The 17,014-nt window shown below is 36.9% G+C and overlaps 1 protein-coding gene and 2 long non-coding RNA genes across 3 annotated transcripts; 1 reads left to right on the top strand and 2 right to left on the bottom strand.

The window, feature by feature from the left end:
* Positions 1 to 598: 598 nt before the first annotated feature.
* Positions 599 to 2,772, bottom strand: LOC134204009 (uncharacterized). Its single transcript, XM_062678849.1, has 2 exons — positions 2,628 to 2,772; positions 599 to 2,575 (listed from the first exon to the last, which is right to left on the bottom strand). The coding sequence occupies exon 2, from the start codon at positions 2,569 to 2,571 to the stop codon at positions 928 to 930; it is 1,644 nt and encodes a 547-aa protein (XP_062534833.1). The 5' UTR covers positions 2,572 to 2,575; positions 2,628 to 2,772; the 3' UTR covers positions 599 to 927.
* Positions 2,773 to 9,624: 6,852 nt separating this feature from the next.
* LOC134204006 (uncharacterized) lies at positions 9,625 to 11,488 on the bottom strand. Its single transcript, XR_009977749.1, has 2 exons — positions 11,393 to 11,488; positions 9,625 to 10,894 (listed from the first exon to the last, which is right to left on the bottom strand). It is a non-coding gene; the product is annotated as an uncharacterized LOC134204006 (long non-coding RNA).
* A 4,499-nt stretch (positions 11,489 to 15,987) lies between these two features.
* Positions 15,988 to 16,772, top strand: LOC134204003 (uncharacterized). Its single transcript, XR_009977748.1, has 2 exons — positions 15,988 to 16,125; positions 16,191 to 16,772. It is a non-coding gene; the product is annotated as an uncharacterized LOC134204003 (long non-coding RNA).
* Positions 16,773 to 17,014: the final 242 nt, after the last annotated feature.

Here is a 17,014-nt window from a genome sequence, read left to right as displayed (position 1 = left end):
ATTTTCTTTTATTCGTATTCTTTTTATTAGTTTTTTGCATTATGTATATAATGCAAAAAAAACTATTCAATAAAAATTCCGCGGAATTTTTTTTAAATTTCGTTTCGTTTCGAAAAATTTCGAATCAAATGGAACTCAATTTCGTTTCGTTTCGAAGTATCGGAAGTAAATCTGAATTTCGTTTCGTTTCGTTCCGAACCAACAATAGCATTTCAAATTTCGTTTCGTTTCGTTTCGTCAGGAAAAAATGTGTTATCGCATACCCTTATGTCCAGCTGTTCCGTCGCCACCTCGAAGGCCGAAAGTCCATCGCGTTTGCGGTTCATCGCTTTCACAAGCCATGGGCCGTCTATAACAACTTCTACCTTCTATACTTCTACCTAACTATCTGTGTTAATATTTTGAAAATTTCCACTCCTTATGCCTTTTTACCTCCCTTATGCTTTTCTCATCACATTTTATAATGCGCGACATAAATGCCACCGCTTGATGGATTATATGTTTTTCTTATCAGTTTGAGCTCCCTGGGGGGCATATTGTCAGAGGTAAGATTATGTATTAGGAAATATGTTTGTTCGAATTTCACCAATCATACCAATTTATGAGTTTTATACAAAAAACGAATATTTATTTGTCTGCTACGGTCAAGTCTCTGTGTTGCAATGGAAATTTTCGTGCTTACTTCAAAAAACTCGCTGTTGCGTACAAAATTCTGACTAAATACTGCAGTAGGTTTAACAAAAAAAATTTTTTAATTCGTTAGAATTATCTTTAAAAAAAAATAAAAATGTTGGAATTTAGGATTAAAACTACAGCGACACGTATACTATGAGATAAGTTTTCTAAAATCATTAAGGAGCACGTATAAATAAGCGAAAGTTAATTAACAAAATGTTACACAAAAAAGTCACGATGTTCCACACGTGACTACTTCATATCCTTGAGCAACTCCATGGTATAAAAGTAGCTGGCGTTTAGATTCTTCCGGTTCCGTTCGGCTGAACTTTGTGCCACCTGACTCTGAACGGGTGGCGAGTTTCGCTGACAGAGGCGAATCTGATGATTGTCCAGCTGAGTTATTGTGTAGAATCGCTGTTTGCATTTTCTGCAGCTAACCGTTTTCCGTTGGTCGTCGCTACTGCTGCCAGTTGGACGTCCGCCGCCACAAGACGAGTCCGGCGTTTGTAGGCAAAGTCGATTTTTGATCATTTCTACTTCTTCCGGAGTAGGTGCAATCGGTGCTGGGGGGAACGGTGCAGGCCTTTTGAGATTGTTCGGCGTTGTTGCGATTGTAGGTGGTATACAATGGTAGTGTTTATTGTGCGTTTCGAGTTCAGTGACCGTTTCGAATGTTTTACTGCACTCTTCGCAACGAGTGATTGCCAAAAGAGGTGATATCGAACTAGACTCTGTGGTGACCGAACAGGGACCGTCATCTAGTTGTTGCTGCAGAATGGTGGGTGACATAATTTTAGATCCTTCTGGATTGTAATTAAGGCGAAGTTTTTCCAAATTGCTTAGAAAAGAGCGTTCAATTTTGATTGTGTCCTCATCAGCTGTCTTTACGCTAGAGCTCTCAACAGTTTCTGATTCTGGTTCAACATTTCCCTCGTCATAGCAGGAAATCACTTCAACCGTTTTCCTAACAGAGAATACAACCCTTCTAATAAATTCAAACGACGAAATGGATCGATTTTCCTTCAAATAAAGGAAATGATAGACTTCCCGAATAAACTTAACCAGCTTAAACAGGAGACATTCTTTAAGGTGCTCATTATACGACTCATCGAACATAAACCGCCTCCGACAAGAAGGACACTTTTTCTCCTTATAGTCTTCTGGTAGATTAAATGTTATATTGTGTTCCTTCAGAATGTCCAGCTCCATAATGTCATCTTCCTGAAACTCTTTTTCCGTATAGCTGAAAAATCCCCCAGAAGTTCCTGCTGCATTCTCATCGGGAGATGAATCTTGCCATCTGCTTAGGCGTGCTTCCTCTATTCGTCGTCGTTCCTCTTCCACATTATTCTGCTTCTTTCTTTTCTGAGCACTCCCACCTAATACTTGCCCAAGCACTTCTTTGTCCAAGTTCTTCTGATAGGGAATCGATTTCCGTCCTTTCCCTCCGAAGTTCATCATTTTGTAACTGGTTTCGTTGACGTTGGGTCGAATCACCGTCGGGCTCACCATTGTCGGAATAAGTTCCATTATGTCTACGTTCTTCTTGGCATCTTTGCTCTGTTCTTGCACCCCGATGAGATACTTGGCGGCCAACAGTGCCGCGACATTGTCAATCGTCTGCCTCCGGAATGTGTACGCGTGCTTCAGGTACGAGATGCAAACGACGCAAATTTTCTGAGGAAGCCCATCGTCCGGTGTAATATCCAGACCTGTTACTTCCGTGACTAACCTATGGATCGGCGACGACCAGCGAACACACTCCCGGGGATGTTCGTGCAGGTAGGCTGGAATTTTGAGGAAAATATTGTGTGACCCGGGCGCTGAACAAACTCGGCACAGATTGGCGATGTTGCACGAGAGGTTTTCCGATGTGGCGATGTTGCAAATCATAATGCTGAGAAAAGGAAGTAATTATTGACAATACATGAGTGCGGGTATATGCTTACCTTTGAAAAGGAACCGGAAAATCAGGAATAAAATGTATTTGGAGCCGGATACTGATTTTTAGCAGCGCTCAGAAGTTCGAGTTTTTGTTTTACGAGGATAATGTGAAGCTTTATGTGAAGATTTTTGTTTACACTTTTTGACGTATCGTTCATATACACGGAGCTTCAAAACTAACCAAAGTTGAGTTTTTTTATAGCCTATAGAGATTGCTGACGTTCAATCACCTCTCTCTTTCAAGCGCCTAGGAAGGATAGGGTTTGTTTTCATCGGGAAACGTTTCCCGATGAAAACAAACCACATCCTTTCTATGCACTTGAAAGAGAAAGGTGATTGAACGTCAGCAACCCTTATTCAGATTACACTGTAAACCCGACAATACTCATCAAAGAGCAAAAAAGCCCCAGTTTTCGCTGATGTACACCCAAAAAAATCTGCACGTTCTTTCCACCTGAAAAAATACGTAGATTTTTTCCACCTGAAATTCACGTAGGGTAAAGTGCCCAATAGTGGACCCCCAACCAATAGTGGACCCTCCAGCCATTTTTGCATTATTACAGCACAATGTCAACATTGTGCTATGAAATTCTATCGGGAGAACCTACCTTACAGTCCTATGATTTGATTACATGCGATGGAAATGCTATGGAAAGTCAAATTAGATGATTTTTTACAATTCTATAAAAAATAAACACGAGAGTGTCCATTATAGGAATATTTTGGGAGGTCAATAATAGGAAGGAAGAACGTCCCGAAACGGGACATGAAAATCAAATGAAGTGTCGACTATAGGGAAGCAATTTCCTATTATGGACCCCCAAGGGGTCTACTATAGGGCGAATTCAGTTAGACATTAAAATGTTAATTGCAACGACTAACGCCGTGTATTTGGGTGTTTTATGTATGTATCGCGAAAAGGGGATGCAGAGCTTGTTGTTAGATATCAAGCACAGTGATTATGTTGAAAATTTCTATGCCTTACGACAGGAAGAGCAAAACTTCGCTACTAGGGGGTCCACTATTGGGCATTTTACCCTACACTGAGGAAAAAATCCATATCAAGTTTATGTGTGAGCGATATAGATTTTTGCAATAGCTTCATTCTAATGCACTTTATGTGTGGGGCTTATAGAAAATGTATAAGTGACGACACATATAATTTATTTTTTACCACCGATTAACTTTATCGTGTTTTGTTAATAAAATCAAATGGATGTTTGACATAAAATTCATTTCTTGATTCGTTTGAAATTGTCTATACGAGCATATTGATATTCAACGCATGGAAAAATAATTAAGCAACTCAGAAAGAATTATTGTATTAATTTTATTCCTTTATCATGTTAAAACTTCCGCTTCCGCATCCACTTATTTTCTGCGATCATCTATGATTCTCGCGTCATCGTATTTTTGGGCCCCAGCAGCATATACCTACGTACTCCGCGTAGAGGTCAATGTGATAATCTGCTCAGGATGCCAACCTTTATTTATCACCGGCTTTCTCGTTGTTAATTACCATCAAAGTTGAACTTCGCATTACCTACAGCAACATCCTACGTCGTTGCAACATCCATGAATACTGCCGGATCAACAACCGTCTCCGCCGCAGCTGCCGGCATTATCTAAGGGAGGGTAAAAACGTCCCTCCGGGAGTGCGAACTGTGCAATAGTCTCATGATCCTCATGTTACGAGCTCCAACATTCCGCCTTCATTTCGCCTCCAAGCATACCGCATTCATTCCGAGTTTAATCAGTGCCCTATTGACTTGTATCCACTCGAATAAAATCTGAAATGAAGAAAGCAAAAATAGTATGTATTAAACATAAAATTATAACGAATAATATGTCCTACCTGCAAGAAAACCCAAATTCTCGATGCGCAGTTTTTCTTACATGCGTTCACTCGCCATTTTTTTCTTTCCTTTCGACCGGGCTTTCGACACTTCTCATGGTTTCTCGCGTGATTCGTATCGGTATCAATGACATGTTTCAACATAATCAGATTTATGTGTGAGATGCAGTGGCGTAGCCAGGGGGGTGGTTTTGGGCATAAACCCCCCCCCAGAGACAAAATTTTCAGAAGAAATTTTTTTTTCGAGAAAAAAAATGTTCGGAAAACCCCCCCCAGACCAATTTTCTGGCTACGCCACTGGTGAGATGTTATGGTTTTTAACCATTAGTCTCCACATATACTTTTGAAAAGGGATGCAATTGTTCGCGATAACTAATGCATATATAAGATATCTGTATTAGCTTGTAAATTATAAAGCCCACATAAAATATATAGCGGCTACATTCTGATCGTTTTATGTGTCGTTGCACATATAGAAAATTATTGATTTTTTTTGTGGTGTAGCTTTTACCTGATTTTCCGATAGAAATTTCATTCTACGTGAAAATCAGGTAAGTTCTACCTGAGCTTTGGATGGAATTCACCGGACACGTAAGTTTCACCTGAATTTTCTGAAGCATTTGCAGCTACGTGTGCACGTAAAATGTACCTGAAAATTCAGGTGGAAACAACGTTTAGATTATTTGGAGTGTATAAATCTGTCAAAATATGTTTTTTTCTTTTGATAATGTGAATTTTTGCCCATTTTAATGTTCAAAGCTTTTACCCGTAATGAGTGAAAAACACCACAGCAGCATATCGACTCGTTCGCCGAGGGATGGAGGGTCAAGCCAAGCGTTACGATCCATACAAAAAATTAAACCTTTCATACAAAAAGTGTTACGTGGGAAAGGGGGAGGTGTCTAAAATCACGAAATTTAGCGTTACGTAATTTTACAAAGAACCCCTGACCTGGTGCCACTGCTAAAGTAGAAATACTACAATAAGAGATCGGCGAAGACGCCATCTTGTTTCCAATCGAACCGTCAAAAGCGGTTCAAATTCGACTTGTTTACTTTTTGCATCCATAAGAAACAAGCCAAAAGTTCAAGTGATGCCAGTATTATTTTCACGATTTCATGCATTTTCATACGTTGCCATTTCGACAGTTTTTCACTCCGCCGGTCTCTGGTTATAGGGTGGCTATGCTAAAGTTGTGTGTGGATTTTCTCATCATAGGAGGGTCCTTATCGTTCTGGATTTGGAGGAAATGTGTGGTTAAGATCATGAATAAAACCTAACGATGAAAATCATGTTTTATAACTTAAATACATCAGAAACCTTGGCAGAAACTCGCTTGGATTTTTTTTTGTTTTGGGGGAGCGGTGACGGCATTCGAAACGAGTTGTAATCTTTTTTTTGCAACTGTCACTGACAGTGATGGGCTGCCAATTACATTATTTTATCCTGTCAGAGAAATTTTTCACCTACACAGAAAAAATTCCGTGGTCAAAACTACTATTTTGTAGACTACACTGATAAAAGTTATGTAGTAAAACCAACAACATACATATGTTTGTTGGAACTATATTACAAAATAGTATTGCGCACTTCCCACCTCGTTGGACTCCGCACTTCAGAAGTGCTAGATAGTCATAAGTGCGAGATGTCAAAATCCTTTGTTCTCCCGGTTGGCGGGCTGATGAATCGGGTGAAACGGGTTGGCGCCAACGAAAGTTGTTTATGTTTTCAAATGAACACGTGGGCTCGGCAGGGTTGCCAGTACATTTGTTTGATCAAACTCTAGAAAAATAATAATGATTTGTAGTGAAAGTTAATCTTTTCGCTACTTTCAAGTTAGTTATAATTTGAATTCTTTGCGGTAGCATATTACAATAATTGCAATAGTGGTTCAACAGACGGTTATTTCCAAGTTTCATGCATTTAGATGAAGCTTGGAATAATAATAGATATTGTGAAATATTTGACATCACTGCTCAAAGTGCGATCTATGATTTTCCCAAAAATCCATCGAGAGCTGGAAATGGCAATAATCTCAACTATCATCAATTTAAAAACATTCACACTGTAGTTGACATAACCATGAAAACCCAGATTAATCCACCTAGCAGTGATGATGCCTTTCTCGTGCATTATAAAATATATTGAAAAAATCACATTAGAAAGGTCAAAAAGCTCTTTGGGGGAATAGATCACATTTTTTCGATCATTTTTAATATTTTTGCCTTGCCACCATTCAAAAAAAAATTGTTCTTTGAATTTTCAAGGGGGACCTTTGGGGAAAAAACAATGTTTTTTCAATAATTCCGAAAAGCAATGATCGGGCCCATTTTCAATAGCAAACAATTCCCCGTCGAATGCAACTTGTTGCGAGTAAATCGGATAATTCTCGCTTAACTTTTCAAAAGGACCTAAGTAACATTTTTTTCATGAATTAATTTGAATAGCGCAATCAACAGAACAACAAGAAAGCTTTTGTTTGCAGTACTCAAATTAATTCATGAAAAAAATGTTACTTAGGTCCTTTTGAAAAGTTAAGCGAGAATTCTAAGTTCTAAAACGTGTGTCTACAAAATTTGTACACATACACATACATACACAAAAAAAAACAGACGTCACCTCAGTTTGTCGAGCTGAGTCGATCAGTATATAACACTATGGGTCTCCGGGCCTTCTATCAAGTTTTTTAGCAATCATATAGCCTTTCGGTACAACTTTGTTGTACGAGAAAGGAAAAAATGCATATGTTACAAATATGCGATCGTGCGGTAGTACAATGATTAGCGATAGTAAATACAATGATTAGCGCAACGGCGCGTTTTGAAAAATACATATGGATTAAAATTCGATATGTTTCCAACTTTCCTGATTCCCACGTAGTGTTTTTTCACCAATGTAATATTGTCGCGCTCTTCTAAAACACTCACCTCTTCGCGGTGATAACGCGCAAGCAAAGATTGCGCAGCAGCGCGCCCATAAGCTTTTACACAGGGTGCGTGTCTATGCTGTTAAATTTAATAAGCCGCCGAATGGGGTTGCCATAGCTGAATAGCCGCCGTGTGTAAAGTAAATGGGCGCGCTCCAGCGCGATTCGACGGAGGCTGATTGAGATGAACATGATCTGAGTGTTTATCTTGGGATGCATAATATAAAAGTTCAATAATATTGTCGCGCTCTTCTAAAACACTCACCTCTTCGCGGTGATAACGCGCAAGCAAAGATTGCGCAGCAGCGCGCCCATAAGCTTTTACACAGGGTGCGTGTCTATGCTGTTAAATTTAATAAGCCGCCGAATGGGGTTGCCATAGCTGAATAGCCGCCGTGTGTAAAGTAAATGGGCGCGCTCCAGCGCGATTCGACGGAGGCTGATTGAGATGAACATGATCTGAGTGTTTATCTTGGGATGCATAATACTACATAGTTGTATGTCACACATTGATTTTGCATCCCTTTGTGTAATAATTGTACAAGTACATTTGTGAAAATGAAACCAACAATTCACATAAATATAAATGAAAAAAAAGCTGCATAATATGGAAATAAGGAGGTTTATGAAAACGAGCGTTATGTTCAAATCACCCATATGCCCAAACTACACCATCATTCCACCCAAACCAACCAAACCAAAAAGCAGTTAGCCTTAATGACACGCCTCTTCTTTCCTTCCGAAGCATGAAACAAAATGGCAGCAAACGTAACGAGCGCACGAGAAAGCATGTACGTAGGTATGCGATTTTTATTTCCAACGACGAAACTTTTACAGCTGTGTTGAGGCGAGCGGCTGAAGTCATCGGCTCCGGGTCTCTAGCGCGTGTGTGTTCGTCCTTTAGTTTTCGTGTTCCACATTTGAAGCTTTGGAAAACTTTGCTTGAGAGGTTAGCATCATCAATAGGTCATTGCGCGCGGCAAACCTAACCTCACTATTTTGACAGGTACTGGTCCTGTTGTTTACGTTTCGGACTTGGATTTTTTTTTATCCAAATCAAATCTGCATATTGCACGATGTTGAAGACATTCTGTACATTCCGCATTCAAATATTGGTAATTATCGATAAGTTTAGGTAATTATCGATCAGAAAATCCAAAGAATCATAGAAGAATATCAAAATTAAAATAAAGTCGTCTGTAAACAACAGGACCAGTACCTGTCAAAAGTCGTGCGTGACGTCACTGTGCAATGGAGTATAATGCACGAAAGAAGCAACACAAACATTCATGCTGTCAGTTATATACACGGTGCGAAATTTATTCACCGCATGCAGAAATGCTACACTCTTAATTTGTTTTACTCAATATTGTGCGGTTACTTGCTAAGTTTTTTTTAAACTTTAAAGTGTTATTCCCAAGTAACCATGAAGCTATATATGCTTGTAAAAAACACAGCCCCAAAAGTTGACTTAAAGCGGAAAAGGGCAATTATAAGACCGAATTAATGGTTCATTCCCGGATAAAAAATACGATAGAAATATTATAAATTTTATTGTTACATAACCATTTTATACATTAGGTTTACAAATAAACGTAATGGAATTTTAACAATAAAATCACATAGGAGTTTATGGTTTTCCACGATTGATTCAATGGTAAATGGGACTTTTACAAAAGAAAATGGGGGTTGTTATGTATCTTTACAATAAAAAAATTGAAAATTTTCCATACAAAATTCAGAGCAAAACAATTGATTTTACCGTACTTCTATAGGGTGATTTATGCACACAAAACAATAAAAACGATGGTTTATCTAATGTTTTCCTTTCTTTTTATTTATTGTTTTACAATAGAAAAATAATATTTTTTTTAGTAGGTGTTTCAGTGGATTTTCGTCACTTGTCGTAAGGGAACTAAGTAATATTATATTTTCCACTACTTAATTATAACTTACAATACGTATTTGCATCTACACAGTAAGGTCGTTTTTAGTGTCTTTTACTATCTCGTACGCCTAAAGTTGATACTGGTAGAAGATACAGAAGACGACCTTACTATTAAGAACGGAATACGAATCTGTGAAATCACAATAAAGTAGAGAAATAAAATAAAATATCATTTGTGCAGCCTCAAGCAAGTATTGGTACATAATGATCACATTATATATTAACACTATGGTAATCCGGATTATTATACAAAAGCAATACAATAAGATCTAATGTTTTTCTGATTTTTAAAGCTTTTTTTTTTAAATACAGAATTTAATGCTTTCTTATTATAAATAGTTGTATACAATTTTAATTAAGTTACATTTCAATCCTATTTTTTTGTATTTTTTTGGAATTTTGGTTCTTAATCATTATGTATGAATTTTGAATTGCTTATAATTTAATTTAAATGTAATTATTGTTCAACTTGAATTTTATTTTAATTTATGCATAGTAATTACTTCTCTTTTATTTCTATCACGCGAAATCGTCTTTCGGTCAGTTGATGCAACCTGTTCACTGCTTCTACGAAAATTTACTAATTATATGATAATTTGAAAAAAATAAAACCTATTACTTCTAACTGTATATAAATATTTCTTATTAGTTTGCTAAACCCAAGGCAGTGTGATAGTATACGGTTACAACTTATAATTTGCTCATAAAAAAAAACAAATTATTTACCAAGGGTTAGACTTTACAGAGGGTCTCGCAAAATCAATGTGCAAAAATGGAAACGTTGTTCAGTTAGGCACGATACGATCATTGAGTCTTGGTATAACTCATTTGTAAATAGTACATTTAAGTAGCTAAAATTAGTAATATGATACTTGTAGGCTTGTTCAATATATTTTAAATTTTGTCTAACAGTATATTGAACAAAATTCAATAGCAGCAATCATTTAACAGGCGAAGCATTACTAGCGCTCTAACGCTGCAGATACTGTTATTCGATTAACATATCATACTGGTAGACAAAATTGGGGAAAAAACATTTTTTATCAATTAGTAAAAATTACCGCAACTAGTGCTGCAACTCCGTAAGAAACAATAAGTTTTAGGAAAAATACGAACCAACTCGGATCCAGCTCCTTGAACAGACCAAACATTCCCGCGTTAACACTTTCGGTGGCTTACTACAATTCCTGCTTCTCGGAATAGTAACGTTTCGGGCCGGAAAAAAAAAGTGTGATGTTGTTGGTCTCCGCTGTCCCCACCTGCTGCCAACGATCGGTTCAATTTCGTTTGGATGGAAAATACGACGAACTCGCAAGAGGGCCATCATGATCACCGCGTTCGGGATTTAACGAATCTCCAGGCCAAAGAGTGATTCGCTTTACCTTCCTTTTTCCTAACGATGTCTGCCAAAAGTGATTCTTGTTGCCTTCTCGTTGTACTCCTCACTTTTCCTGGTCCGGTTTCGTGCGGGTAGATCAAAACATAAACAAATAAAAAATCGAGATAATCTCACCGTAAGCCAAATCCAAAGGGCACTAGTTGTCTGAAATTGGTAAAAACATTATTAGTAAATACTAAAACTATTTGCTAAATGAATTTACAAAATACTTATTATGCATCCCAAGATATTGTAGATCCAGTTGAAAACCGAACTCAGCTCTCGCGACAATTGCATTTTCTCCCATTTCCGGATGGCGCACGGGTATGGCATAGATGCGCACTACTCGCGATGCAGTTGCGACATCCGGAAATGGGAGAAAATGCAATTGTCGTGAGAGCTCAGTTCGGTTTTCAACTGGATCTACAATAAACACTCAGATCATGTTCATCTCAATCAGCCTCCGTCGAATCGCGCTGGAGCGCGCCCATTTACTTTACACACGGCGGCTATTCAGCTATGGCAACCCCATTCGGCGGCTTATTAAATTTAACAGCATAGACACGCACCCTGTGTAAAAGCTTATGGGCGCGCTGCTGCGCAATCTTTGCTTGCGCGTTATCACCGCGAAGAGGTGAGTGTTTTAGAAGAGCGCGACAATACTTTGATTCTGAAGATGAGATTATGGCATGAAAATATAATCACAATTTATCACAATTATTGTTTGCAAAAGGAAAGGAACTGTCAGTTGAGCCCAAGCATACACTCTCAATGGAAACAACGTAAAATTGTAATAAATAAAATGATATTTAATCATAAATTACATATTTTATTTTATTTTGATTCTCAATGGAATATTTTACAAGCATTTCAAAACATAAAATAAAAACTGTATGCATAATATTGCGCTTTTTGCACTTTATAAGAGTTTTGCGAGATTTTTTTCTCACAGTCATCTTTTTCTCACACTCAATACACTCAAAAAAGTTTGATTTTCCGTGTATAATATTTGTGTGTGAGTGCTCAATCTGAAAACAAATAGACGTCAAATCATGGCGGGAATCGTTTTAGTGTACACGCTTGCATGTGACTAACGAGTAATGGGTTATAATTGGGTAAATTTCAGTAACAAAAATCGATCAACCCGAAATGAGAGTGAGTGTGAGAAAAAGAAGCGGGCAAATCACAATCTACACATAACTCTTCAAATTGGTGAAATCGGCAATAATGGAATAAAAGTTTTTTTGCTCTAACAATTAAATCTATTGTTATTTTGTTGTTTCAAATTGTGTTAAGCCAATACATCACATTTCACAAAAGCCATATTGTTTAATCCTCGGTTTAATCCAGGGGACTGAAGAGAAGGCTAATACGCCTACCCACCATTCATTCATTATGGCGTACACTGTTTTTGTTTTAATTTCGTTAAATGCGTGATAACAAATCTTCGGAAGTATCGACGGGCTTTTTTTCGACATAAAAAAAGACATACAAGCACAAAACGCTCGATATACCTCAACTAATTGCAAGTTTTCACCAGGAAAAGATAATTGCCGATAATTAGCACTAACTGCGTACGAACCCATCACCCAAAATGAGCGCTGAATTAGGGTATACCACCCAGAAACTGGGTACCAAAAACAGAAGTACCAAAAACGATGTTGGGTAGAGTGCCATTGTACCGCGGATGACAGGCGTTTCACCCTCCTGGTTTAATCATCAACATGATATCCTAATTAACGGAATCGACAAAATAGCATATTTTCAATGAAGGGATTTTATTTCAGACACAATAAAGAACAATAAAAATATAATAAAATATATTAGTAACATTTCATTGAATTGTAATTATGATGTAAGTATGATAGAAATTTTTTACTATCATGAAAAATCTACAATAAATTTACAATAAAATGTTTTGTTTACCATACAATCTATTATATTCCAGTTGTTTAAACCATACAAGTTACTGTAATTTTTTATCCGGGTCTCCATTTAATTCCACCAGTTAATTTTCGTTATCTTTGCAGATACGTATTTCGACCACAACTGTGTGGTCGTCTTCAGTGTCTCGTACTTGACTCGACTCGAGAGTACTTAATTCGTCTTAGACGGTTGAATACATTCCACTAAAAGAGCTTTATATATTTTTCTAAATCTAAAAGTTGTTTTCGGAATAATTTGCAAGATTCACATCTTTGACTATGTGAATTATGTTTTTTCAATGATAAAATATAATAAACTTAAGATTTGGAGTGAATCGATACACGCAAAAAAAGTTGCGGTCAAAAATACCATTCCGAGGGTTATTTTAAGAATATGCACCGACGATTTTCAGCAGATAACAATCCCGTTTGATTTTACTATGCGCATTGGCGTAACTAATGAAAAATTCCAGGGGGGGCTAATTTTTTTCAAACTTTTCTATTTTAACACTCATAACACAGAAAGTTTACCATTTTCGCTCGATTCAACTAATGTATATTGTTGATCTACCGTGGACCCCCGGTAATATGACCGCTTTTAATCTGAACACTTTTTAATTTGAACCCCGTTCGTTTGAACATCGTTCAAATTAAAAATGGTTCAAACGTCATTTAACACGTGGAATCGAGAAAAGAAAAATGGAACATCGTGAAACGGAATGCAGAATCAAAACAAACCAGCAAAGAGAGCAGCCAGAAACCAGTTTTTCTGATGCAAATAGAGTAACCAGAAGTTCAAATTAAAAATGAACCCCGTTAATTTGAATGAGGTACCGTTCAAATTATCGGGGGTCCACGGTACCAGATATCAATGTAATGGACGACTTAAATATTTTAAATGATGTTCATCGACGCTCAGCCCTGGTTCAAACATCTAGAAATCTCGTAGGATTTCTAAAATCCTTGATAGGTTCAGAAAACCATAGGTGTTGGGCTAACCGTAAATAGAATGTGAAGCACGATCCTGATTTTTAAAGGATTTTTTGATTTGCTTCGAACCTAGAATACATTATAAATTAAATATTGAATAAATTAGTTAGTTAAACTCTTTTCGCCAGCTTTGAATTCAGTGGCCTGACAATTCCTACGATTTGTTAAGAAAATTATTTTGAGCTTTTTAGTGGAATGTCTTCACTTGTCATAAGACGAGTTTGTACAATCCCATTGAATTCCACCACTTAATTGTATCTTGACAGATACGTATTTCGACCTCAACAGTAAGGCCGTCTTCAGTGTCTCGTACTTGACTTCAGTGTCTCGTACTTGACTCGAGTCGAGTCAAGTACGAGACACTGAAGACGGCCTTACTGTTGAGGTCGAAATACGTATCTGTCAAGATACAATTAAGTGGTGGAATTCAATGGGATTGTACAAACTCGTCTTATGACAAGTGAATTCCTACGAGCTTTCAAACGGTGATCTAACCACAACAAACTAACGTTTCTTTTCTGTTAGAATAACTTCTAGGATGATTTAAAAAAAATCTGTTTTACATCCCAATACAACTTATTGGTCGCTAATTTTAAATTTAGTTAAAAAAAATGCAACAAATTAACTTATAGACCAATGCAAACTCGATGAAGGGAAAATTAAATTTCATATTTTTAGTTTATAAGTGCTGTGATTTGAATATTTCAGTGATATTCTTTGCATTCAGCATGAAATCAATCGCAGAAGACATCTACATGCGAATAAAATGACGAAACAATTTTATCGGGAGCTTCACCGGAGGCTAAGTCCTGGTGAAATAGCTCTGTGAACTGTCAACCTACGTCATCATGCACTGGTCAATAGGAGCATTTGTTAACACATAGGAACATTTAACACATATTTTCTCTCAGTAGGTCTGTTTCACGCCTACTGAGACATTTTCACTGGTTTCATTACTGCAGCGACAATAGAAGTTTAGAGAATTGAATAGTATGCGGAGTTAAAATCCATCCGAAAGAACACAAAATTCTTTCTTATTCAACTTTTAGTTACCTCTACTTGAGTTCCGGTGTTGAACTTAGTCTGTAGATTAAAAAAACACCTTAATAAAGATAAAAAAAAGAAATACCTCTACTTGAAATCTAATAGTTTTACCGAACCTTTCTTAAGAAGCCTACAGTGATATTTAAAATGCGCTGCATCTTTTAGGATTGGTATTAGTTAGGAAGGTTGAGATCATACGCTCGATTTAGATAAGAATTACTCACAAAACCCTGGAAAAACTTGAAAATCTCAAGGAATTGTCCATTATCCATTAAGTACTTGTAATACTAATAAATAATATATTTTTTAATTTACTTGATGATGAGGTATTTCCTTTGGTATTTCATAAGTTATAACGTGTTTTGAGGGATCCAAATTTTGTCGTGAGCAAGACTTATAACAATTGCTCGAAGTTCAAAAACTTGAGCGAATAGATTGCTGTAGTGTTTCGAAGAGAGTAATTGGATAATGAAGACAATCCTTTCTCTGCATTTACCCCCGTATATAATCAGTGGACTAGATATGCGTAATACCTATACTAAGTAACAAATTTTCTAGGGGGGGCTAGTCAGATCCTAGGTGGGGCTATAGCCCCCCCTAGCCCCCCTGTAGTTACGCCAATGGGAAAAAGTAATGATAAAAGCTAAATCAGAAGATAACCGGATATGGTGCGTAAAACTGATTGACGCTAAAACCAAGAACCGCATATGTGTAAATTTTAATTATTTCTTGTTTTAAAAGTAGTTACGTAAATCGACTATTAATTTGAGATCAATTCCCGAATTTCACTGTTAAACCCTGTTCATAATGTCAATATTCGTTTGAAAAAAGTTATATAATGTTGAGGAAAATGAACAAGTTTGTTCTATCTGACTATACGATTTACTACATTATGAAAAGAAAATATATAAATATAAATAATGAATAGTTTTATAACTATATAAATTTGTTAGATTAAATTGAATATAGAAAGATTTCTCTCTCTCTTTTGTTGATTTTGATATTTATTCAATTGTAATTGAAAAATCACTAATAGTTAGAATAATTCATTAATATTATAACAAATTGTACATTTATAGAAACTTCTTTGGATAAAGATTCTTTGCAGCTTTTGATTCTACTTCAACAACATTGATACACATTATTAAATATAATATCAATGAGGAATAGATATCAGCAGATAATAAAATAAAAACAAAGCCACCCGAAGAACCTAATAAGAAACGCAGTAGGAAACTTATGACAGCTCCGCATCGCATAAGTATTGGTACCACGCGGTGCTTACCCGCTACACTCGCTTCGGGTAGGGTGTAGATTTTTCTGCACCGGTGGGAAAAAGGTGCAAGAACGGAACTGCACCGTTTTTAAAAACGAACGATTCCAGTGCAAGTTTGCCTACGCCGGTGCAAGCAGTGCGAATAAACGAAAACGACATAAGTATTTTGTAAATTCATTTAGCAAATAGTTTTAGTATTTACTAATAATGTTTTTACCAATTTCAGACAACTAGTGCCCTTTGGATTTGGCTTACGGTGAGATTATCTCGATTTTTTATTTGTTTATGTTTTGATCTACCCGCACGAAACCGGACCAGGCAAAGTGAGGAGGACAACGAGAGGGCAACAAGAATCACTTTTGGCAGACATCGTTAGGAAAAAGGAAGGTAAAGCGGAATCACTCCTTGGCCTGGACACACAATTGATTCGTTAAATTCCGACGCGGTGATCATGATGGCCCCTTGCGAGTTCATCGTCTTTTCCTTGCAAACGAAATTAAATCGATCGTTGGCAGCAGGTGGGGACAGCGGAGATCAACAACATCACACTTTTTTCCGGCCCGAAACGTTACTATTCCGAGAAGCAGGAATTGTAGTAAGCCACCGAAAGTGTTAACGCGGGAATGTTTGGTCTGTTCAAGGATCTGGATCCGGGTCGGTTCGTATTTTTCCTAAAATTTATTGTTTCTTACGGAGTTGCAGCGCTAGTTGCGGTAATTTTTACTAATTGATAAAAAATGTATTTTCTATGTTTTTTCCCCAATATTGTCTTCCAGTATGATATGTTAATAGAATAACAGTATCTGCAGCGTGAGAGCGCTAGTAATGCTATGCCTGTTAAATGATTGCTGCTATTGGATTTTGTTCAATATACTGTTAGACAAAATTTAAAATTTATTGAACAAGCCTACAAGTATCATATTACTAAATTTAGCTACTTAAATGTACTATTTACAAATGAGTTATACCAAGACTAAATGATCGTATCGTGCCTAACTGAACCACGTTTCCATTTTTGCACATTGATTTTGCGAGACCCTCTGTAAAGTC

This window comes from Armigeres subalbatus, unplaced genomic scaffold (assembly GCF_024139115.2).
Source record: "Armigeres subalbatus isolate Guangzhou_Male unplaced genomic scaffold, GZ_Asu_2 Contig326, whole genome shotgun sequence".
Classification (NCBI taxonomy): domain Eukaryota; kingdom Metazoa; phylum Arthropoda; class Insecta; order Diptera; family Culicidae; genus Armigeres; species Armigeres subalbatus.
This window is presented reverse-complemented; position numbering and strand designations above follow the sequence as displayed.

Coding starts and splice junctions, on each gene's coding strand:
- LOC134204009 (XM_062678849.1), bottom strand. CDS start 2,571: ATGATTTGCAACATCGCCACATCGGAAAACCTCTCGTGCAACATCGCC.